Below are 22,726 nucleotides of genomic sequence, written 5' to 3' on the forward strand. Positions count from 1 at the left end.
ATATCAAATAGGAATCATATTAGATGTAGCTGTGATGTACCTAGGCACTTATGCCTCAAATATATCGCATAATGAACTATGATTCTCTGGAGAAAAACTGCAACCGGTTTTCGTCCTCATCATAGAATATTCTATCTGTTTTCGGTATCCATGCGATATTGATTCGCTTTCTTTTGGCTTTATTTCCAGGTTTTGCAAAAAAAGGTAATTCTGATTATATTTCACTCAAATCTTCATATTTGGTCGATTGTACTGCCCTTTATGTCAAAAGTACCACCTCAAAAGTACCACCGGGTATATGTCAATAGTACGATCGAATTCATTGAAAATCGAGTTTAGTAATATGTTCGCAAATTGACAGAGTGAAATGAAATTGTGGTTAAAGGAGCATACACTAACTGAGATCGTAGTCTCCGACACGACATACTATGGCTCCGGTCACTCCCGTAGCTGTCACAGCGGCACCTGCAACTGCTGTGGAGCGACTTTCAAAATTTATTGCAGACAACAAGACTTTGGTCTATGGAGTTAGTGCAGCGACAATTCTTGTCATTGCTGGAGCTTCAGCGTATTACATTACATACAAAGATAAGTCTGCTCCGCCATCTTCCGATTCGCCAAAGGTGAAGTCAGCAGCCGAAAAGCGTAAGGCGAGAAACAAGAAGAAAAACAGGAAGAAACAACCAGACGCCAGTATTTCTTCGGAAGATAAATCAATTTCGACCGGTTCATCGACGTCTATTTCCGCTGGATCTGGAAAGCTTCCCGATATTTCGGGAGATCTCTCGATTCTTCCCGAGAGTACTTTGAAAGATTATTCGTTGGAATACAAGAATGCAGGAAATACAGAGTTTAAAGCTAAGAATTACCAAAAGGCAATTGAGCATTATACGACGGCTATTGGATTATATAAGGATGCAGTTTATTATTCTAATCGTGCAGCGTGCGCAAATGCCCTCGAAAATTGGCAGGATGGCGTGGATGACTGTGATGCCGCCCTTGCTCTCGATCCTACTTATGTCAAAGCTTTGTCCCGACGTGCGCTTGCGTATGAGAAGCTGGAGCGATTCCAGGATTCTTTGGTAGATTATACCGCTGCTGCTCTTTTGTCTCCGACTCAGAGTGAAAGCTTAGGAAAGTCTATTGATTCGGTGATGTTAAAATGCGCGAAGGAGCGCGCAGATCCAATTGTCGCGGATAGAAAAAAGGTGCTTCCATCGATTTCATTTGTGACGGCGTACATTGATTCGTTCCATCCGCGTGAAATGCCAGAGGCTTGTAAAACCGCCGAGCCAGAATCAGGAGATGATTACTTGAGGCTCGCAATCGAAGCCTCTGAATTGAAATCTTTGGCAGGCCATGAACAAGCTTTTGAACTACTCACTAAGGCTATTGAGAAAAAGACCACGGAACTATCGCTTGCATACGAATTGCGTGGAACTTTGGAGTTTTTAATGGCAGATAACACACAGTCGCTAGTGGATTTAACGGAGAGTATCAGCATTTCGCCTTCAGTCAAGGCGTTGGTTAAACGCGCAATGCTCTTTATCGAATTGAGCGAACCTAATAAAGCAGCTGCAGATTTTACATCTGCAGTTGCTTTGGATGCCAATGATCCGGACATTTACTATCATCAGGGCCAAGTGCATTTCTTGATGACGGATTACAATGAAGCCGCTCGTGATTATCAAAAGGCAATTGATCTGGATAAGAATTTTGCGTCATCGCATATTCAGCTTGCGGTGACGCAATATAAGTTAGGCTCACTGGATGTAGCACTCGCTGGATTCAAAAAATGCATTCAGAATTTTAGCAAGTCACCTGATGTGTTTAATTATTACGGGGAGATTTTGATGGACTTGCAACGGTTTCCAGAAGCTGTTGAGCAGTTCGACCGGGCGTATCAGCTTGAAAAGTCTAATAAGAAGAATGGGATAAATGTGTTACCATTGATTAACAAAGCCTTTGTCATCTTATCATTTGGTCTAGGAACACCCCAAGAGGCGGAAGAACTTCTGCGCGAGGCGTTGGTGATGGATCCACAAAGCGATATGGCGGTTGGAACGATGGCGCAGCTGATGCTGACGCAGAACAGAGTAGAGGAGGCAATCAAGTATTATGAAAAGCAGCTTGATTTAGCGCGAACAGAAAGTGAGATTCTGCAGGCTGCGTCGTATTTGGAGGCGTTGGTTGCGCAAATGAAATTGTTGGAGCGATATCCAGCGGTTCGGGAGCGGATGGCGGCCATGGCGAATTCTGCGGCTGGGGCCACAGCTGTGTAATTGAGTGACTCGACGATATACTTGACTGTCTTCTTAAGCTGGTCAAGTTGAGGCGAGCTAGTATATAGTTTGGATGTTGGATGTGCATGAGATTGGCATTGAAATTCTGAAATGTATCTGATGATATTGTATATTTATAGTGCTACATGCGTTATTAACTTGAATTGATTGAATGAATTGAATACATAAAGAGACAGATTAATTATACAACTTATATGCATACTTAATCATCAAACTTGACTTTTTTACCTAGTGAGGGGACAATGCTGGACTTTCCACGTTGGGTATTTGCCAAAGCTAGACCAGGGGCAATACGCCTTTGTTGACGAGGAGAATCTGAATTATTGGAAGAGCTGTGTGGATCTGGAAGATGATCTGAGTTATGAAATCGCTTTGAACGATCTTGGCCGTAAGTAATAGAGACGTTTGTGCGTCCCTTGAATCTGATTGAAGAGCCGAGAGTCTGCAGAACTTTTGTTGCTAGTTCAATAGAAGAATAATCTATAAAAGCAAAACCCTTACATTTTCCTGAATCTTGAAAGGTTGCCATTCGAACACGGTTTGGAGTAATTGTTTCTTCTTGGGTGCGATCCAAGTCTTGGCCCGAGAGGTCGACAGTGAACAAATCAGTTAGATCCTGCTCAGTGGTTTCAAAAGGAAGATTTCCAATAAACAAGACATAATGCGGAGGCCGAGTAGAAGAAGTGTAAGCCGACCTTGGTTTGTCTGACTCTGAGTTTTGGAGAGAAGATCTCTGCTGTTCTGGCCGACCTTCAAACGACTTTGCAGATTTGATGAGCACTTTTCTTCCCGAAAACAAGGTCTCACTAATCGATATCGCGCTATTCATCTGTTGCTGTGTCGCGAAATCAACGTAGGCAAAGCCTTTGTTGAAGCCACCTGGACTTTTCCGCATGTGGATCCGCAGAATATCGGCATCCTTTATAGTTCCGTTTGACTGCTCAGTAAATAACTTTCGAACATCATCTTTGTCGAGCTTAAAGGCCAGATTACCAATCCAAATACCAAATTCCGATTTCGGTTTATTGTGACTATCTTTTTCATGGTTGGACTCCTTGTTAACTTCGATTTTTTTGTCTGGCTGTACTTCTAGAGCTCCATCTAGTGGCAGTCCAAGTTTCTTACGCCTCCGCGTTTCTTTTCTTGATAAAGGTTCTGATTTGTCAACGTCAACTTCGATTTCATCAAATTCCTGTGTCCGTTTCCGTTTTTCAGTCATTATTTCTAATTATTGGTTCCTTATTGTTGAAGTTTGGAACCAAATTTTTATATCGGTAAAATATTTGGGAAAATTAGTCCCAAGGCGGCTTTGCAATTTCCCGGGGATAACGATTAAGTAACCCAAAAGGGATAACTCCAATCATTTTTACAGGGATTTGCATAGTTACCAGTTAATTGCCTTGGTCTAGCGCGCGATTTTCCTGGTTGCAGAAGCTATTTTATGAAATGGCAAATAGAGAAAGTGCGTCTACTCTTTCCCTCACTCTATATGAGGATTAAATGTGTTGACTTTTTTTAGTATCTCCAATTCCAGAGTACCCTCGTCTTCGAACTCGACGAGCTTGTCGGATCTGTCGACGTCGAAAAGTGAAATGCGATGGCGTAATACCAAGTTGTGGACAATGCAGCCAGAGAGGTGCATTGTGTGTTTATCGTGACGATGAGAGCACGACGGCGGTATCGACAGTAACAACGACAACAGCAACAGCAAGCAATACAACTCTTAAACGAACAGGTTCTGTCGCCGAATCTATCAATGGGAGCGCATCAAAAGTGGCAGACGGAACAGAACAGAAAAGATCGCGTTTGGAGTCAGCAAAGTCGTCCACACCGGTCAACGACTCGCAGAGTCCTTTCCACAGTACGATTTACAGCGGCATCACAGCGACAAATCCAGGCGTGGAAAGTTTCATTTACTACGGACCGGCCTCAACGTTTTCGTTTATTCAACACATCCATCAGGAGATTAATGCTGGCACCATTGAGATGTCCGGTATCGGTGACGTGCCTGAAGGTATTCGCACATATGGGTTCCGCGACTTGTTTCTAGGCTGGAATGTCGACCGTGGTTCCGACAAGCGCGATGGGCCAGGCCAAATCCGATTTCTGGATCCGGCACTGGCAGCAAAATATATTGAGAACTTCTTCCGGACACTGGCATATATCATGCCCGTCTACACTCGACCGTACATAGATAGTCGGCTAGAAGCGCTTTATTCTGCAAAGTCGCCACCTCATCGTGGAGAGTCAGCGTTACTGAGCGTATTGGCTACTGGAGCTAGTTTAGAAGGTGATTCAGAATGGAGTAGTTTGCTTTACGAACGAGCATTAGGAATAGTACAGGCGACGAGCGAAATCATCTCCACCGACCGTGTGAAAGTACTGCTAATTCTAAGTCATCTCCAAGCCATGTCGGGCAAAATGAACACCGCATATACGTTATCCGGTCAAGCAGTAAGATTAGCATATGCATGTGGTCTCCATCGCGAATTTCCTTCTTTATCGACATATGAACATGCGTCGGTCAGTAGCCAGGACCGGAAGACAACATTCTGGGCTCTCTATTCGTTCGAGCGACTACTAGCTATTCTCCTTGGTAGGCCATCTGCATTTGTTGACTCGGAAGTCGATATCTCTCTACCTGACCAGGATTTTTTACGGTATATGGCACCTCTAGGTCAAATCAGCACAAAGTCGTCGAATCTTATATACAGCCCACGGAACAAATCCGTTCCGGCAGTCTGGGAGAGCGCTTGTATCATTGACGCGGAATTGATGCAGTATCAGAAAGAACTACCTTCAACTTTACAGTTTGAGGATTTTGGCAAAGCGGGTGTCGTCCTACATGCTGATGCATTTGTCATTGGATGCCGTGAGTTCTCTGTCCCCATATTTTGGAAGGCAGTAAGATATTAATGACGAATAGATTTTTTCCTTTTTAAAACTCTGACATATCGACCGTTTTTGTTGATAGATGGTCTGATTCGAAAACATGAGCGTCAATCATGTAGCTCAACGTCTACATCCGCATCAGCATCGACATCCTTTGAAAGCAAGTCGTTTTTACCCGAAGCTTGCCATCGTGCAGTAGAAGCCGGTCGCTCGCTATTGCTTCTACTTGCTAGAGCTTATTCTTCTGATCCCATGCTTGCAGTGAGTTTTTATATATAATTTTCGTAGAAGATGTTAGCTTCTAACCCATCAAATTTTAGAAAATGAGGTTCAACTCAATATTTCTTCAAACGGCCTGTGCGATTCTGTTATTTGACGTACTCCGCGATCCCACACAACGGCACGAAGTCATGACAAATTTCGAAATCATAAACATTGCTCTGGAATGCTATCGACTAATGAAAGCCGATGTGAGCGTTGAAAGTGGGCTCGCAATGATTGAACAAGTCCAGACGCGTGCTAAGGAAGCATTTGAAGCTGCCAATCTCGAGAGAAATCAGCATACGGAAAATTCTGCGCGAAGTCAGAATCCAGATAATGAATCCGAACCGGCTGTTCATAATCCTCCCGATGGGTGCGTCTGCAGTTTTGAAGTTGATTTTGATGGTTCTAACAACATAGAACGAATATTGATTTATTTGAGCAAGTCATTTCAGATATTGTCGACACAGTTCCTCCAGATTATCCTAGCAATTCACTTCATTTCTCGGTCCCACTAGATGCGGACACCCATTCTTCACAAGCGCTATACCAGCCCTCCAATTCGGACCAACAGCATGTGGAAAGCCCCGTTTCAACAGGAAACCATACTACAGATTCAGGGAATGATAATACGCTGAATACTCTATGGGATAGTTGGGATGAGGGTTTCGATTGGTTGAAAACGGGATTTATGCTACCTAATGATATCAAACCTGCAGATCTATTGAAGTGATCTTACGTCACTTTCCTGAAAAGGTATGATGAAAGTTATAGGGCTGCTCGCGGCTTGAGGAACTTTTATCTTTGCAGAAGATAAAATTTGAGGCAGATTGTATCTAAGTGATTCTGAAGCAACGCGATTTTCAACGTTTAATTACCAAATATATGACTCTTGCGAATTTTGGATTTGGGCTTAAATTTGAATTTCATTTCGAATTTGATTGGGAATTGAGATCTGAAACTCATGAATAAGACTGGATGAACTAAAATAGAAATCGTTTTGGATTCAGTTTGCCGACTTTTTTGATGATCTATCACTGCAATTTGCCATCACCGTCACTGAATTTCCCGAACTTTTGCCAACATCCACTCTACCTGTGGTCTGTCTATGAGACGTCCACGCTTTGACTAGCCAACGCTTTCATGGAAAAAAATTTGTCTACTAGTGTTTTTAGCGGGGCCCACATATTTGTCTGCATTGAGCTATGCCGTGTTGGACAGAATTAATTTGTTACTCAAATTCACTGACATTGTCGCTTAATGAGTTTGTTGTCTGTGAGCCAATTTTCATGACTCCATTATGCACGAATGTGTCAGTGGTCCGTTCGACGGATTGTGTTGTATATTAAATAATCATCATTGGTAATATTTTATTAACCTTAGAAAACTAAAGGGCAACGAATGAAATGAGATGTCATGAAACGGCTGTGAAGTTATCATCCATTACCTGCTTTCAGAGGTATGGGACAAGCATGAAGAGTTTTATCGGACAGGATAGCCCCAAACTTCCTCGAAAGTCTTCTTTCCTTTGGTCTCTGGAACAAACTTCCAAGTGAGCAAGAAATAAAACAAGGAAATACCTGATAGAATAAAAAAGACAAATCCACCGATGGCCTGGTTCAAGATTGGGAAGAGATAACCTATGAGGAAAAAGGAAACCCAGTTGCAAACGAAGCCAGTGCTTTGCGCGACGCCGACTGAAGAAGCTTCGGTTAACTCTGGTACAATAAGGAATGGAATCGGACCCAGACCAACGGAGAAAAAAGCAACAAAAACTGTAGCCGCAATTCCAGATAGAACAGTGATATTGTAGAGAATACCAAACGCCAGACAAAACGCTGACAAACACATGCCTCCTTCGGACCACATAAGCAGAGGCCGACGACCAACACGATCAACAAAGGGTGCAATAATGAGGTTGACAAAACAATTTAATAGTGAAATCAATACGTTGACCAGAACGGCAGCAGTCGGAAACAATGTCGACAAAATCGTAACTCCGTAGAAAATCATAGTATTAATTCCACAGAGCTGTTGTGCAGTCAATACACCAATTACACAAATCAGCGGTCGCCGGAACACTGGCGAAGTGATGAACTCTTTGTAAGTGATTTTGTGGAAATCGTGAGGAACGTTTGAGTCTGTTGGCTGAAGTGTTCCTTCTTCTGAGGAAAGTACCAGTGAGATACTTTCCGAGTCGACAGCCGGGGTAATAGATGGTGTTTGCGTAATGGTCGCGTTTATCAAAGGAGCTTCTTCTTCAATTTCTGAGAGCGTCGAGTCCGACGAAGAGCCACTGTCTTGTGAGACGGTACCTAAAGACTGGGCCGATATCGACGACAACGGCTTAATGATCTCGTCTTGAGTAGGCTGCTCTTTCCAAGATTCAATCAACATTTCTATTTCCAGCAGCTCCTCATTCATATCTTCGCCTTCAGATAACCCGCGAAGATGAACAAGCGCAACTCGAGCGTCGTGCGTTCTGTTCCGTAAAGTCAGCCAACGTGGAGATTCAACACAGGTCGGAATTGTGAGTAAATTCAACAGGCCTATCATTCCTCCAATCGAGAGAATCACACGCCACCCTCGGAATGAAGACAGAAAAATTCCAGCAACTTGTGCGGACAAGATACCAATGTTGACAAACTCCTGGCACATAGCACCGACCATACCTGCGATTGACGGCGGAGAGATCTCATTCAAATACATGGGCGTGACAATTAACGAGGCACCGGCTCCTAGTCCAGAGATAAACCGGCCAAGCATCAGCAGTCCGAAGTTCGTTGATACAGCCATCACGGCCGGCCCTATGATGAACGAAATGCAGTTTATCATCGTCAACCCACGACGGCCAAACCTGTCTGCTCCGCGCCCACCAAATGACGCGCCTATAAATCCACCAACAGAGAATATCGAATTCACTAACCCAATCTTATTCGCGTCCATCGGAATGCAGTCCACTAGAGCATCCGTAGAAAAATAATCCATCCGGTCCCGGATCTGACATGATATATACGCTTCCGGTGCATTCAGCTCTGACAAATGATATCCAAATTGCAATGCGCCCAGACATACGATCGCAACATGATACACCAGTCTTGGTGTAACGCCTTGAAACATTATATCTGCGGTCGGTTTTTTATTCAATAATTTTTGTTCAGTTTGATGCTGCTTGATACAATATCTTGCTTGAGTTACAAGTGCACTAGAGTGGTTGTGACTCGCAGTTACTCAAAAGTATGATATCTTGCAAAAGTTTATATATCACTATTTCAGTCTATACTCCATATATCCAGCTATTTCCAAGGTTCATCTATGTTCTTAATGATTTAATAATATTTTAATTTGAAGTATTATTCAAATAATGTGCGATAACAACTACTGCATTGCACGTGCAGGGCACGTGCCATCGATAAGGCTGACCTTCGGAATGCCGACGGCGACAATCTTATCGTCCAAAGTTGGCCAATTAGTCAGCTTCTTGGTGCTAGGTATCGTTTATATTGATTCATAGAATTTTATTCAATAATTATTAGTTACATACTTTCATCATCTTGCTGAAGTTGCTATGTATACTGATTAAGAGGTTGCTGCGAAGTTAATGTTTATAGTGCTGAAAGCGACACGATACCTTGGTCCGAGACTGCAGAAAATGGACTATAATTGGCTGGTTCATTGGATGAATGGCCCACACCGGTTCCAGAAGTTGTAGAACATTTGATTCCTGCAAACGAGTGGCGCATATGATCAACTGGCAGTTGAACAGGAAATAAAAATTAGCACCACTACTTGGGATTTTGGGCCACATGCTCTGTAGAAATTATACCTCCAAAATCTCGGTCAACCAATGCTGGATAACCACCTCGCCCTCCTCCATTCCCTTCCAATCCATGTGACGTACTATCACTGCTGCATGCGCTGCTTTAGTCTTTGTAATATGAACTGGGAATTTCTTCCATCTGATCGTATTTAGGTTCTCAATCATCTCAGCTTGCTCCGAACTCACTTCTAGTGGCTTTACGCGAACGGTCAAATCATCTTCCTTTTCTTCATCATCCACCAGATCTTCGACTGTTATCGAGTGATGTGACATGTTATAAGGTGCAAAACCTTCTAAAACACTGTCTACCACATCTTCCGCCTGTTCGCCCAGCTGTAATAGTCGGAACTCATCTAACCCATATCTTCCTTTGCGCATAGAGTGAAATTCTCGCAGTCTGCGAGACGAATAAAAAGTCTGGATCGCTGCGGACATAAAAAAAGCTAATACCCAAATTGGCGTCGTAACGAGTAGCTCAAACATCATCTTTAGAAATCGCGGAAGCACTGAAAAAGCTGGATTAGTCGACTTGTATACTAGAGCGCTCGAGACATCGAAACTGGATGAAGGCTCCTCCATAGGCTTGCGGGACACCGGGTCCGCAATGTCCAAAATCGTAGGCTCATAGCCCTTGATGCAGTGTGTATCCAACTGGTGCAGATCAACAAACGGGTCTGTAATTGATATTCCTGCTGTAAACCAGGAGGTGCGTCGATCGTTTGTAATATTGGCATACAGTGCATGATTCGAAAAAAGCGTTAAAGCATGGAAAAAAACAGACGATTTGTCTGCCAATAAACACAATAGAGGAGTCTGCGACGTAGCAAACTTGTCAATCATAAATAGTTGACGACCAGTTGCAGAGAAAGTTCGTGGGATCAAAGTATTAAACAGTGCGGCAGGCACGTTCTTGCCTGGATCTCGCACACCTATGTGTGGAGAGCAAAACGTGGCGAAGTTCTACCAAGATTAGCTTACTGTTGAACTCGGCAAAACATGATAGCGACATACAACTGGAGAAATTTTCTTGAAATAACCCTTTTGATATAATATTCCAATAGCATACCGGGCCATAAGTCCCCCAAGCGAGTATCCGACGACTGAAATCTTGTTGATCGGAATCCCTTGCTGTTCATAGCTATCGAGAGCCTGCTCGACCTAATATAATCAGCGCCTGATTGGCTTGCAAATATCAATACATAATCACTTACTTCATACACGACTTTCTCACCACACATGTCGATTCCATCATAAGTCATGTATCCTTCATTAGATCGCGTGACCAGTACATACGGTTTGCGATATTTGCTGTTGTGAGCCAGTAATCCGGCATCGCGCAATTCTTGGATACGACGAGCACGAACTTTTCCGGCATTAGAAGTTCGCTCGCTTGCACTCTTCTCAGAGCAGGCGGGGTCATACTCAAGTTTTCCGAGGCGGTTCTCCTTACCACGGGATACGTCTACCTCGCACTCCAAATCGTCGAATACATAGAACTGATCGATAGCACGCAGAATATAATCAAAATGCGATGCATTCCCCCAAAGTCTGGTTTGTTAGTTAACATCACTGATTTCTTGCTGAAACTTGTAAATCGCCAAAAGCGGCATCATTCAGCAACAATGAAATAAAACAATGCAGGCTAGCTTACCCGTGTATCAGCACCAAAAGATGGTCCGATCCACTCTCCATTCAGATATTCAGTCTCTAAAGCAAATCTCTCTAAAATAAAGATAAAAATCAAATGACTTCTAAGGCTTATAGAATGAACTGGTTAACTATTGCAACTAAATACCCGGTAGTAAAGTCCAACTGGATGGCAAAACTTTCCTGAGCTGGCTAGCCGCCAAGGACTGACCCAGTTAATTCTCGACCCAGCTCAGAGAAGACAATGAATTAGCTGCGGACCCACTTCAATATCTAATTGGGTCAGAAAGCTTATCTTGATAACTCGATAACTTTATATAACTTCTTAACACATGAAAACTGAACATATTATAAACGCAAACCTTTCTAACAAATTCCTGTGAAAACTTCAAATAAATTTACAGCCTCTTGGTTCGCGCACTCACTTTGCGCACTCCTCCTGCAGGTCCCTTCATTTTATCACCCAATGTATTTGAGACTACTCTTCTCTGAGGTCGGCCAACATTAGCGCTATTCCCCGCAGACCAACCGGTAGGACTGGCAATTGTTGTCGTGGTGGTAGTCGTAGTGGTCATCGTCACAGCCGAGAAACTCATTGCCCGTCGTGCAGAAGGACTATTAGCAGACGCTGACCGTGTTTTACGGACAACAATATCCTGCGTCGCGTCCGTCTCGCTCTGTGTAGAACCTGATTCGGCGACTCCTACTACATTGGGACCCATTCTATTCTCATCTCCAGAGGTATCCAACATAGGTGACTTTCGCGGTTGTCCAGGTGTAGGTGCCGGAAGCGACGCTGCGTTAGTCTCGACATCACTTAGAATCCTTCGGATTGGCGTTCGTGGACTGCTTTTCAGATCTCGCAAGTATGAAATAGAGACCAGAGGTCTATGTCCTGCTAATCCTGCTGATGGAGCGCCGAAGCCCATAGTATATTTCCATTCCCGAAAATCCTGCTGGTGTAAGTAGAGCCAGTGTTGCTGTGGTCCGACAACCATCCCGGGTCGCATAAAACGCATGTATCCAATAACCTCATTTGCAGTGAAACCATACTCGTATATCAAATAGGCGCCAATCAAGCATCCAGTTCGACCTAATCCGGCCTTACAATGAACTGCAATCATTTTTTTGCTCGCCACGACCTCTGCACACACGCCTACAAATTGGCGAACAATCTCCATTTCTGGACACGTCCCGTCTTCGAATATCATGTCGATATGGTTGATATCATTGGCTTCAAAAATACTCTTGTCATATAATGGCGAATTCAGACGAACTACAACGTCCACATGATTCTCAACGAAGAAATCGATCACGTTGTGTAAACTTGTAGTCATCTTTGGCACTGGTTCCCCAGGTATAGGTAGATACTGTGGAGACGCAAAGGCTACAAAATGAGGAGGAATTGTATTAAAGTCGCCCATCTCCACTCTCTCATACTTCTCATATCTAACTAAGATTAGTTGAATTCATCCAGCAGATGAAAGTTTACTCACTCTTCCAAATTGAAATCTCGTAGATCTAAGAGACCTTTTTCTTTGGCTTTCCACACTCCGTAGACTATATCTTGAATAGCAAGAGTGAAATCAGCTACTGAATATCCAGCGTCTCGAAACGGCATCATAGGTGGCTCTGCACCAGCTATAGGAGCTAGGGCCAAATGTGGTGGCCACGATTGGATTAGTACCTAGAAATTGTCAGGTCAGCTCAACGAGACCGGTTGAAACAGCATACCATATAGCAACAGAGTAAACAAGCGGCATTAGCCCTTGCGCGAGAATTGGTGCCTGAGTAAAAGACAATAGATTTTTCTTGGTTATATTCCTCCTAGATTTCGTTAGAGATTACCGGTCCTTCAAAATATGAACTACCTACCGCGAGAATCTCATGCAGAACTACCGCAAATCTGTATAAATGACCCACATGCAAAGGGCCGAAATCATGATGAAAAGCATTATAAGGAAGACTATCATCGACTGTGAAGTATGCAGCTGTATCAGTATCTTGAGGGATAGAATCACTTGCTGCAAGATATAGTCGGTCTAGATAGCAGGGTGAGCAAAAGTGGTCGATGACAAGAGGACTAAAATACCTTTTAAAAATTCAATGGTCGGAATTCGAAGAGGATGCTTTCGAGGTGATCTTGGATTTGGCATGCTTATTGAGAGTATAAAATCGATCTAAAAAGTATGATGTAAAAGTATTGTAGAAGAGCTCGATGGGCCGATATAAACAATCAAATAAATGATGTAGTGAAATGAATGGCAATAATAACAAAAGAGAACAAGATTACTGCAATCTTCTAAAAGTCGAGCAAAAACATTTGAAACTAATCAATAAAAATTGAGATCCAAAACTCAATAATAGATAAAAATGAATTCGAGCGCAAAGATACAGAGATCAAGTGAACGTTTACAGAAACAGTAAACAAAAGGATGTTCCCAAATAGGCAGTATTCAAAGTCTGTTATTGCCACGGCAACTCCCTGCATAAATGAGCAACAACTGTGTTATTATGCTCAAGTCATGAGAGGAGGAACAAATTGAAGCGAAGATGAAAAAATAGACGTCACGTTAGTACTGGATTTTCAAATTTGGTAATAGAGCTGGAAAGAAATCAGCGAACTAAATGTGATACAAATTTTTTGTAAAAGTTTTTTGGTGGGTGATAAGTCGTGAATGTGGCGAAGTCTCTCGTGAAGATTTCAATCCTATTCCGTCTCCGCCATGCAGACGCGACTGACGCGGGGTTGGCACATAGGACACAGGACAGAAAATCTATGAATCGCGAGAAAAAAAATTTTATTATAATGAAGTTTCCGTTGCTCAATTTCAATTTGATTTTAAATTTGATTTTAATTCTGATTCTGATTCTGAGTAAATCATCTGAGTTGATTAATATATCCTTGTTCTGATTCTGTGTCAAACAAAATGGCTGGACTGAAGCTTTTGCAGTCAATTTCTCCAAAATGCACGAGTTCCAAAAAATTCAGCAATTCTAAACTCACAGTCAAATCTCCTGATCTGTCAGTATCCAAGAAGTTTTTTGGCCGTCTGCGTCGATTTGGACGGAGAAAGAAATCTCAACGAGTTCGAAATTTTGAGACCACTTTGGCGCAAGATGTGGAAGTCAAGAAATGCGTGGAAAAGCCAGTTACGTATTACGACATTGACACGTTTAATGATTACTACGAAGTCAAGTGGAATTCTGTATATGTATCTTCTCAAGAAGTTGACAATCTGACAGACTCGGATGGCGACGATCAGTTAGAGTACGATGACGATTGTGAGACTGAATCAGAGGAAACAAAGAAAGGGTTGATTTACGATGCTCACGATCTTGATGACCCATGTCTGCTGGAGGACAGTTCGAGCAATCTCTGTAAAAAGCATCATCGACTTACTGCTTCATTGGGCAAGATTTTGGGCGGAAGTGGCAAGTCCAAGTCTGTCGGTGGTCTTGCCGGTCTGGTTCGTCGGTCGGCGTGGTTCAACAGGCCATGTGATAAATGCAAAGCGGAAGGTGAATTCAATCCTTTCAATAATAAGTTTCAATTGGGATTCTAACCTTTGACAGAAACATTAGCTTTTGAAGAGGCAACGGACATAGTTCCAGTCAAGCTTCCGAATTGCATTGCATAATGGTACATTCTGGTGTTTAAAAGCGTCAAATGTAGATGTGAAAGATAGATTACAAAATATAACAATGCGAAATATGTATTAAACGATTGCATCCAAGACATCCAGGAATCTAGAGCAGACGCTTTATACAATGATACATTGCGGCATAATCTGTCATACTCGTAAGTCCTATGCACAATCCATAAATTACGCAAAAATAAAACGACGACGGGCGCGAGCTTCGAGCTGCTCCTCAGTGAAGTACTTGTTCGGGTTGGGCGAGGTCGAAATCTTGTGAAGTTGCTCAAGACCTTTGACTCGGTAGGCGACGTAAGGCTCGTTCATGCTATTCTAGTTAGACATGGAGCTGAAGGGAAATCCTAATTATCTAGAACTTACTAGTACCTATATTATTTATTGTTAGTAATTCTAAATTTCTGTACAATCAAACTTTGACACTTACCAATAATAGGCGGTGAAAACGGAAGAAACGCCTGATTTGAAATTAGTCTTCGGTCCGCAATGTCTCTGGCTGCAAGTCCACCTCCGATATTCAGTAAAATCACTTACCAACAGCTAATTAAAAGTCAGCACTTCAGATTATTCTCCAAATATCATCTCTAAATCTAGTAATCTACTTACTCAAAGCCAAGTCACGCATGACTTTACGGCGAAGCATGCCGCTAACTTGAGGAACAGCCATTTTTTATAACAAATTTATTTGTCTTGTACTTCCGCTCTCGGACGAACAGAAAAACAGAAACTATTCGAATTTATTCTGCGAAAAGAGAGAAGCTCCAGTAATACCAAAAACAACTCGAGTACGTCTTCTCCTTAGCTTTTTGCCTCGAGTCTTTCTGCTATTCCGACAATCCCAGAAACAGCCTGGCCAATCAGCACAGGCGCATTCAGTATCCCTTACCCATTAGTGTCACACCACGAAGTCACGAATCACATATGATCACGTGATTATATGTGAACTGTGTTTAGTTTGAACTATTCGATTTCTTTATTCTGCAAGATGGGATATGTTATTCAATGACTAGAAATTGCTCTTTCTGGAAGGAGGTACTAGAATATTATCTCTGAAGGAATATGTATAGATAGTATCACTAAACTCTTGCGAAGGTATTATTTTGATGTTCTAGCAAGAGAAAAATTGTTCAGAATTAAATCAAATCAGTTTCTAATGTAACTATGATGTTCGCTAATAAATGCTGTGCAATCCTAGCGCGGCGAACGTTTCAGCCAGATACTAGTGGCATCTTGAGCTATTACTGCCGTTCATCAATTGCAGATAGGAAGAGATATGGTTCTTAGCAAGCAATTGCAATATACCAACAGAGCTAGAATTTGAATGAAGCAAGTGTTCTTTTCGTCGTGTTCTCTGGAGAATGGCTGTGCTTCCTGTCTAGTTCGTTACCCAGCATATGGTTTAATATCTGTGTCTCAGAAATAATTTGAAAAAGCATGCTTTTCTCTAATGTAGTGGAACAGCTTCTATTTCTGTCACGGCAGCTTGACTCTCTGAAGTTTTGAAATCGGGTCTCATTTATTACTGGCTGATAAGAAACTTATGGATTCTGTTATTCTTCCTCTCAGCGCTCTTATTGACTAGTCTATAGTCAAACCAAATTTTAGAATGTTAACGCTTACTATAGTCGTTTGGCCTTGCCTTCTCTTTGCGCTAATTATAATAAACAGCGAACCAAGCTTAATCCTTATTATTATGCATGAATAGAGCCAAATTATTGTGCTTCTGACTTTGACTGACTACTAGGCATTTTAGCCAAAGTCTCAAAATTTCTCTTTCTTCCCGAATATATTTGTACAAACACTTAGGGACGATGAGTTGCTTCTTCTTGGACAATATTCGGAGAAATGGAAGTCTTCAATTTGAAGCACGAGACGAATCAATCTTCAGCAGATAGATACTGTTCTGATTTTAATTCTTTTCAGTTCTTCAGCATTAAAGGAGTTCTAGGGAATTAGCGCTGCTTGAATCGCAGTCCACCATTTCGATCTTGCTGTCGGATAGCCGAAGGCTAGTACGTATTAATTGACACGTTTTATTCAAGTCTGGAGCACCTTATGCTCTTTGAGCAGTGTGATATAGAGAGGCTTCAGTTTTGAATTGATTTTTTACAAATTTGGGGAAACCGTACCTGCCAGCAGTTTTGAAGACTGTTAACAAATTTAATCCTGTGCATTCCCCATATATGAATGAGTTTTGGTTCTGGCGATTCACCGGGACGAGTTTTATTGCTTAAAGTATTTTTCTATGATTGACAGAAACGATGTATGTAGAAATTCTTCACTCGCATTAACAAGGGCTCAGATATCGAGATCTGCTAAAATAGACTGCTGAACATACAGCTGGCAATGATATTGGACAACCAAAGAATTTCTAGATCAAAACCAAGGAATGAACTAGTTTCTTATATTTGCATACAGCTGTATTAGATCTTTTGATCATTAAGAGGCGTCTACATATTATATTCATCAGCGGCATACACTTCGCTATTTGTCAATTACTTATACATTCGTAAGATTTCAGTCTGGAGCTTGTTGATCTGCCATTTGGGCTGCCCTTCTAAGAAATACTCTATCAAACTTTAAATAGTTTCAGACAGCAGAACAGTTTTTATTATGTATTCGGATCTAAGACATTCTGTATGAAAGATAGTCATAGGACAAAACTACACAAATAAAAAACCAATTCGCCTAATGAATCCTTCTGAAATTTGTTGTCTTGTGCAAGTCTGCATATCGCCTGATTATGATGTATCAAACCAAATCTTTGACTACAAAATGCCCTTGTAAAATGTTCTTACTCCTGTAAGAATAGATAGTAGAAAACTATAGGAAGTTTATTTCATTTCAAAGATATATACTTTGAGCTCGGAATATATATATACATATACATTTGCCAGGAGAGAAGGTCACTTGCTCATATCTTGGTTCATCCTATAATCATGGTTGTAGCAAGAATCTTAACAATACCAAACGAAAGAATTATTACTGTAGTAATATATAATGACACTCAAAAATTTACATAGCAAGAAAGCCAAATATTTCTCCAAATCGGAAGTCTTAGAAATGAACTCAATTTGTTTGAACGAGATAGCCGAACAATTTCGACCAGAAATTCTTATGCAGACGAATTTTGCTAACAAAAGCTACTTCAGACTAATTATGAGACTTTACTTTTCGTTAAATGGACAATTCCAGTACAGTCAAAGCTTAAGGACTGTGGTAGTCGGCATCCTTGAGTGTTCTTTTTCCTGCATAGATCATACACAGATCAGCTGGAGAAACTCGGGATATGCTCAATTCAGATGATTCGTAGCGAATAATACGTCAAGCTTTGGCACATAAACATACAGGCTAACTGCAACAACACAGAATAGGATCGAACACATAATATAAATCGCTAGAAACGACCGTCCCTCCTCCTCTGTACTAACTCTGGGAAGCCCATCTGCTCTAGCAAATTTTGGATTCCTTACTCGAATGTCTCTGGGATCGGATAACCTTAGAGCTGGATCAAAAATTTCTTCCAAACCAGTTGGTTCTTCTTTTGGGAAGAAACGCTGCGGAGCGAGTTGGATTTCAGACTTGGTCGAAGAGGTTTTAGATTCACCGAGTAATAATCCAGATTGGAATCCACTAGAGAATGTTGGAATCGGCTGCGTTAATTTCGGCATTTCATTAGTTTGTGGTCGCAAAAGAGATTCTCTAGGAGTTGAGGGTTTCCAATCCATTTCGTTTTGATCCCTGGCTATTTCTTGCTGAGGAACTGAATCGAGCACATTAATGTCAGTATTTAGCTTGAAATCTGCAGGAACTTTTAAAAGATCCTCCGATGGCTTGAAGTCTCTTTCGACCGGAACTAGCACCAGACATGAAAATGATCGTGTCTGAGCAAAAAATATTGTCGCAATGAAAAATAAATTTACCAACGAAAATAAATGATCAGAGTAATTCCAGTGAGAAAAATTAGTAAAAATGAAAAGCGCAAACCCATGTTCCAGTATTAGCAAGCCTTGACATGCCTGAATTGTTAGCTCAGAATAAGCTCTGCAAAATGTAACATACTCTATATTGTCTATATCCTTTGAGTTTGAGTTTGTAGCAAGATCTTAGTACCGCTAAAGCTTTATAATTCCAAAAGAAGTACAGAGGCCAAAAATATTTGATCCTCCATAAGAAAGAGCTTAAACGTAAAGCTAATTCTGGATCTAGCGAACGAAAAGAATCGAAACTCGATATTGACTTTAAGAGTCGTTCGATCTGGACTAGATCTGTGATTATTGTTTCGCTGAACTCATGCTGGATTTCCAAGACTTCTCGAGTTTGTAAGACACCTATAGAATAAGACACGCGATACAGTCCAGTTCAGCAAAACTTACCGGTTACCAAAATCAAACACATGCAAAGAGTATGAAGAGCCAGAAACACCCCTCGTACAGACCAAATCAACAGCTTGAGGATCAAAATTCCAGACTTTCTGTCTTTGATCTCAACTGGCCTCGCCAGCCGAGCCGATGATTTTGAATTCTTCTGCTTCAGAAGTTCCGGCTTCTTTAAAAATCCACCAAGAATCTGGGCGCGGGCCCTATAATTATTATGGACCATTCTATCTCGGACATTTTGGAAACAGCGGCCGCAATATGGTGGATAACGGAGCTCTAGCTCCGCTTTGTATGCGGGCAATCTGCGCTCAAATTCGCGGTATCGATGATCTGATTCTGATGGTAGATAATTCGCCAATGACTCTGCGACAATACGATGATTGAGCAGACACTGTCTACAGAATGGGGACACATCATTGAATGATTGAATATCCGACTTTGCGAATGTTATGGATGTTCCAGGCATTGTCTCGGGGACGATATCGACTAATTGTCCGCTCTAAAAATAAGTATTTAAGCCAATGACCTGATTTGTACTCACACACTTTGTCAAGATTGCTCGTTGCTTCGCAAAGTGAACATGTCCAGCTGTAAATGTCTGTCTTGGGATCATATCTCAACCGTTCTTTGGACGTCGAATTACAATAAAAGCACAATCTCTTCGATTGTCCAGTATACGGTCGACCATTGAACAAAGCCCATCGCATCATTTAGACGTTTAAAGATTTTCACTGATTGCAGCCTAAATGTATTATAGAAATTGCCAAAATTCCCATACTGCTTTGCAATAATGTTTATTGTCCCATTTGCTCTTCATGTTAGGGGTTTCGTTGAAGCATCTCCACACACTAATGTTGATGATCTTCGGGAGAATCCAAATAGTGGAAGACCAATCAATCGATATTACATGATAACGTAATAAATCAAATTATTGAATCAATCAGTATTATGAATTACGCATCGCTAAAAGTCGTCGAACTTAAAGAGCTTCTCAAGACGCGTGGATTACCCAGCTCTGGCGTCAAGAAGGATCTGGTTGAACGTCTTGAGGGAGCCGATAGGAGCGAAGTGATTCACGAATCAAGTGCAGCTGCGGAGGAAGACAATGAAACAAAAGATGAGAGAGATGGAAATGGATTTGAAGATGGAACTGAAATTCCGACTAAAGCTGTATTAAAAAATGATGCTGCTGGTGAGGTCGACGTGCCAGTTTTGGTGAGAGATGCAGATGCAGATGCTATTAGCGAGCCCGTTAATTTGAAGGACGACAAGCACAAAATTGAATCTAAGACTGGAAGTTCAGATCTTCAAAATACAGAAGGTGAGAATGGAAATCTGAACGATCAGGCGGCTGTTCTTCAGCATTCAACAAAGCAAGAATCAACAACAGGAATGAATCCGGAAGATATTGTAGACCTCTCTCATATTGCTACAGAGCCGTCAAATACTGCAACTATTTCAGATACTGTTACTTCTCAGGTCAACAAACGAAGAGCTGAAGAAGAAATAGGCGAAACATTTAAACGCTCCAAAGATCAATCCCCACCTGCGGATGGAGTTATTACAGAAGTCACAGCGGAACCCCTCTCTAGTTCAGCGAAATTCCATGCAACAAAATCAATCTATATTCAGAACTTTTCAAGACCGCTTAATATTCCGTCACTCAAGAAATACTTAGAAGCGGCTGCCGGTGAATCCTTGGCTTTCTTCTGGATTGACTCCATTCGAACACATTGTTTTGCAGTGTTCGAATCAATTGCTGGAGCTACTAAAGTACAGGAATTAGTATACAATAGCACATTCCCAGTTGATGAAAAAGGTCGGAACCCACTTATCACTGAGTTTATACCGGACGAGAAAGTCACAGAATTCATCGAGCTAGAAGAATCTGCTGATGGCCGTGGAAAGAGATGGGTCGTTGATATAACCGGTGAGACGGCTGACGGAGTCCTTCTTGTGGAGGCTGGATTGTCAGGGAGACCTGGCCGATCGGGCCGTCAAATTCCGAATGCACTAACAAGTCGGATTGCATCGATGCCGAATCCATTAGGACTGGCGAGAGATATTAGAGAATTCGATGCAGATGCAAATGCGAACAAATCAAAAGGTAGAAGTTCTGATTTCAGAATTGTGGGTGCGAGTGGAGAGAGTGAATCAAACCGTAAGCAAACAAACGCTCGACCGCGAATTTATTACTCTGAAGCACCTCGAGATCTGGTTCAAGCACGATTAAGTAAACTACGGAGATAATCACAGGGAAAAAATGAATATGTACAATATGACTAGTATTTAATTTCAATAACCTGATCGTCAAAGGTGACCGACTTTTTTCTTGCTCTTTCCGGTTCCTGTTTAGACCGTCCAGATTTTGATTTTGATTTTGATTTTGATTTTGACTTAGATTTCGGCTTTTTCTTGACGTCACCAGGCTGTGATGTGGTTTGGAGAGCCAAATCTGCTTCATGAATGCATCGAGCGCAGATACACCAAAATCCATAATTTTGAAGTAATTTGGCACGGCGAGTGTCGATATCCAAATTAGTATCTATGTAACTTGTAGTTAACTCCTCACCAGCGCTGAGATGCCTACGAGCAGTTACTTTGATACCAGATCTGCCGACAAATTTTACATCGACAGAAGGATCGCAACTATGGTTGAGATGTGACTGAAGTAGAAATATACTGCCTTCGAAACTATTAATATTGACCATCCCCAGACCCAAGAGAAAGTCTTCGTACGAAGGCGGTGAGAAATGGTTAAAAAACTTGCATAGAACTACGTATCCTTCCTGCCACATGATTTCAAATTGCTCTCCAGAAAGAATACTGGACAAATATTCTGGATCACCACGTTGCTGTCGTATATCTTGTCGTATCTTCGCCAGACCTTCAACACCGGCTTGAATATGGTGCTGGTTTTCAAACGTACAGGCAGCCAATACATGTGCATACTGATAGGGAGCATTCCATTGACTTTCGGTCGCAAAATTCTCAATTTCAGCCCATTCGGAGGAATAAGTACCATGGCGAATATGCTTATGAATTCTATCGGAGCGCCGACAAAGGTTGTTGCACCACCGCCCACTACAGGTCGGACAGGGCGTGATCAGCACTGACGAGGCCAAAGGTTTCGCGCAATACGAGCATGCCTTGCCAAGCAAGATAGCCTTACACATAGATGGCGGTGGAACGAAAACCAAAGCCTGCTCAGTCCAGATCGTAGAATCTTTCGGTATAGCTTCAGTTGCTACCAATCCTTTTCCCTTCCCTGCCAGCTGGCTGACGTGCACAGTCGCAGGGACATGTAAACCCTGGACAACACTAGAATTCGTTTCTTCAACATACATGCGCCTCTTGACCTCCTCCGGTATTTGAGCTTCAAAATTCAATTCCTTATGACCACTTACTAGCGACAAGTCATGGGCTTTTAAAACAGCTCGTAGTCGATTCACTGATAGAGACCAGCTAGGAAAGTCTGTCCGAATCTTCGCATGCAGCTTGGCCACACCGAGATCTGGAGCTGAGACTCGAATTGAATTTACTACGGACACTATCTCATCTTCTGAAGGTCTTTTGACCGAGTCCATTGCCCTTCGGATCGTCAAACTTGTAATAACAAAAGATAAGATTTGGACAAGTTCCACTGATATTGATATTAAGGACAAAATCAAGGTTCTTTAACTCACGTGCAGGTGATGTCATTAGTAAGTATGTATCACGTGTCATTTATCACATGACATGAGCAGTGGTTGTTCCCGCGGCTTAGTT

The 22,726-nt window shown here is 41.9% G+C and overlaps 10 protein-coding genes across 10 annotated transcripts; 4 read left to right on the forward strand and 6 right to left on the reverse strand.

Annotated features, from left to right (window-relative positions):
- The first annotated feature begins 97 nt into the window (after nt 1–97).
- V1516DRAFT_213250 (mitochondrial import receptor subunit tom70) lies at nt 98–2,394 on the forward strand. Its single transcript, XM_066918744.1, has 2 exons — nt 98–204; nt 411–2,394. Exon 2 carries the CDS (start codon nt 429–431, stop codon nt 2,280–2,282), a length of 1,854 nt encoding a protein of 617 aa, XP_066779221.1. The 5' UTR covers nt 98–204; nt 411–428; the 3' UTR covers nt 2,283–2,394.
- On the reverse strand, nt 2,061–3,628 carry V1516DRAFT_213429 (uncharacterized protein). The gene has a single exon (XM_066918746.1). It carries the CDS (start codon nt 3,520–3,522, stop codon nt 2,506–2,508), a length of 1,017 nt encoding a protein of 338 aa, XP_066779222.1. The 5' UTR covers nt 3,523–3,628; the 3' UTR covers nt 2,061–2,505.
- Nucleotide 3,629: 1 nt separating this feature from the next.
- Nucleotides 3,630–6,564, forward strand: V1516DRAFT_213373 (fungal-specific transcription factor domain-containing protein). The gene is made up of 5 exons (XM_066918745.1): nt 3,630–3,765; nt 3,823–5,175; nt 5,230–5,456; nt 5,516–5,829; nt 5,877–6,564. The coding sequence occupies exons 1-5, from the start codon at nt 3,750–3,752 to the stop codon at nt 6,187–6,189; spliced, it is 2,223 nt and encodes a 740-aa protein (XP_066779223.1). The 5' UTR covers nt 3,630–3,749; the 3' UTR covers nt 6,190–6,564.
- A 241-nt stretch (nt 6,565–6,805) lies between these two features.
- On the reverse strand, nt 6,806–8,788 carry V1516DRAFT_671681 (major facilitator superfamily domain-containing protein). The gene has a single exon (XM_066921602.1). It carries the CDS (start codon nt 8,574–8,576, stop codon nt 6,939–6,941), a length of 1,638 nt encoding a protein of 545 aa, XP_066779224.1. The 5' UTR covers nt 8,577–8,788; the 3' UTR covers nt 6,806–6,938.
- A 488-nt stretch (nt 8,789–9,276) lies between these two features.
- Nucleotides 9,277–10,968, reverse strand: V1516DRAFT_663020 (putative serine esterase-domain-containing protein; the record flags this gene model as incomplete). Its single annotated transcript, XM_066920478.1, has 4 exons — nt 9,277–10,236; nt 10,288–10,434; nt 10,488–10,824; nt 10,928–10,968. 4 exons carry the CDS (start codon nt 10,966–10,968, stop codon nt 9,277–9,279), a joined length of 1,485 nt encoding a protein of 494 aa, XP_066779225.1.
- V1516DRAFT_213750 (dual specificity protein phosphatase) lies at nt 10,929–13,165 on the reverse strand. The gene is made up of 5 exons (XM_066918747.1): nt 13,016–13,165; nt 12,799–12,965; nt 12,658–12,750; nt 12,420–12,610; nt 10,929–12,372 (listed from the first exon to the last, which is right to left on the reverse strand). The coding sequence occupies exons 1-5, from the start codon at nt 13,077–13,079 to the stop codon at nt 11,322–11,324; spliced, it is 1,566 nt and encodes a 521-aa protein (XP_066779226.1). The 5' UTR covers nt 13,080–13,165; the 3' UTR covers nt 10,929–11,321.
- A 339-nt stretch (nt 13,166–13,504) lies between these two features.
- On the forward strand, nt 13,505–14,579 carry V1516DRAFT_671690 (uncharacterized protein). Its single transcript, XM_066921603.1, has 2 exons — nt 13,505–14,445; nt 14,500–14,579. Exons 1-2 carry the CDS (start codon nt 13,854–13,856, stop codon nt 14,562–14,564), a joined length of 657 nt encoding a protein of 218 aa, XP_066779227.1. The 5' UTR covers nt 13,505–13,853; the 3' UTR covers nt 14,565–14,579.
- Nucleotides 14,580–17,872: 3,293 nt separating this feature from the next.
- V1516DRAFT_663024 (Ima1 N-terminal domain-containing protein) lies at nt 17,873–19,668 on the reverse strand (the record flags this gene model as incomplete). The annotated part of the gene is made up of 4 exons (XM_066920479.1): nt 17,873–18,598; nt 18,642–18,910; nt 18,956–19,457; nt 19,504–19,668. 4 exons carry the CDS (start codon nt 19,666–19,668, stop codon nt 17,873–17,875), a joined length of 1,662 nt encoding a protein of 553 aa, XP_066779228.1.
- Nucleotides 19,669–19,674: 6 nt separating this feature from the next.
- On the forward strand, nt 19,675–21,346 carry V1516DRAFT_671701 (uncharacterized protein). The gene has a single exon (XM_066921604.1). It carries the CDS (start codon nt 19,907–19,909, stop codon nt 21,206–21,208), a length of 1,302 nt encoding a protein of 433 aa, XP_066779229.1. The 5' UTR covers nt 19,675–19,906; the 3' UTR covers nt 21,209–21,346.
- Nucleotides 21,037–22,711, reverse strand: V1516DRAFT_213826 (uncharacterized protein). The gene has a single exon (XM_066918748.1). The coding sequence runs from the start codon at nt 22,543–22,545 to the stop codon at nt 21,241–21,243; it is 1,305 nt and encodes a 434-aa protein (XP_066779230.1). The 5' UTR covers nt 22,546–22,711; the 3' UTR covers nt 21,037–21,240.
- Nucleotides 22,712–22,726: the final 15 nt, after the last annotated feature.

This window comes from Lipomyces oligophaga (assembly GCF_038497815.1).
Source record: "Lipomyces oligophaga strain CBS 7107 unplaced genomic scaffold V1516scaffold_2, whole genome shotgun sequence".
In the NCBI taxonomy this organism is placed as follows: domain Eukaryota; kingdom Fungi; phylum Ascomycota; class Lipomycetes; order Lipomycetales; family Lipomycetaceae; genus Lipomyces; species [Lipomyces] oligophaga.

What these genes read in the sequence shown, in the direction of transcription:
- V1516DRAFT_213250 (XM_066918744.1), top strand. Translation starts at nt 429, where the DNA reads ATGGCTCCGGTCACTCCCGTAGCTGTCACAGCGGCACCTGCAACTGCT.
- V1516DRAFT_213750 (XM_066918747.1), bottom strand. Translation starts at nt 13,079, where the DNA reads ATGCCAAATCCAAGATCACCTCGAAAGCATCCTCTTCGAATTCCGACC. An exon ending in GACCATTGAATTTTTAAAAG is followed by an intron (nt 12,966 to 13,015) that starts GTATTTTAGTCC and finishes CCTGCTATCTAG; the next exon opens with ACCGACTATATCTTGCAGCA. An exon ending in CGAGATTTCAATTTGGAAGA is followed by an intron (nt 12,373 to 12,419) that starts GTGAGTAAACTT and finishes AATCTTAGTTAG; the next exon opens with ATATGAGAAGTATGAGAGAG.
- V1516DRAFT_213373 (XM_066918745.1), top strand. An exon ending in CTTCTGATCCCATGCTTGCA is followed by an intron (nt 5,457 to 5,515) that starts GTGAGTTTTTAT and finishes ATCAAATTTTAG; the next exon opens with AAAATGAGGTTCAACTCAAT. An exon ending in GTTCATAATCCTCCCGATGG is followed by an intron (nt 5,830 to 5,876) that starts GTGCGTCTGCAG and finishes CTAACAACATAG; the next exon opens with AACGAATATTGATTTATTTG.
- V1516DRAFT_213429 (XM_066918746.1), bottom strand. Translation starts at nt 3,522, where the DNA reads ATGACTGAAAAACGGAAACGGACACAGGAATTTGATGAAATCGAAGTT.
- V1516DRAFT_671701 (XM_066921604.1), top strand. Translation starts at nt 19,907, where the DNA reads ATGAATTACGCATCGCTAAAAGTCGTCGAACTTAAAGAGCTTCTCAAG.
- V1516DRAFT_671690 (XM_066921603.1), top strand. Translation starts at nt 13,854, where the DNA reads ATGGCTGGACTGAAGCTTTTGCAGTCAATTTCTCCAAAATGCACGAGT. An exon ending in TGATAAATGCAAAGCGGAAG is followed by an intron (nt 14,446 to 14,499) that starts GTGAATTCAATC and finishes AACCTTTGACAG; the next exon opens with AAACATTAGCTTTTGAAGAG.
- V1516DRAFT_671681 (XM_066921602.1), bottom strand. Translation starts at nt 8,576, where the DNA reads ATGTTTCAAGGCGTTACACCAAGACTGGTGTATCATGTTGCGATCGTA.
- V1516DRAFT_213826 (XM_066918748.1), bottom strand. Translation starts at nt 22,545, where the DNA reads ATGGACTCGGTCAAAAGACCTTCAGAAGATGAGATAGTGTCCGTAGTA.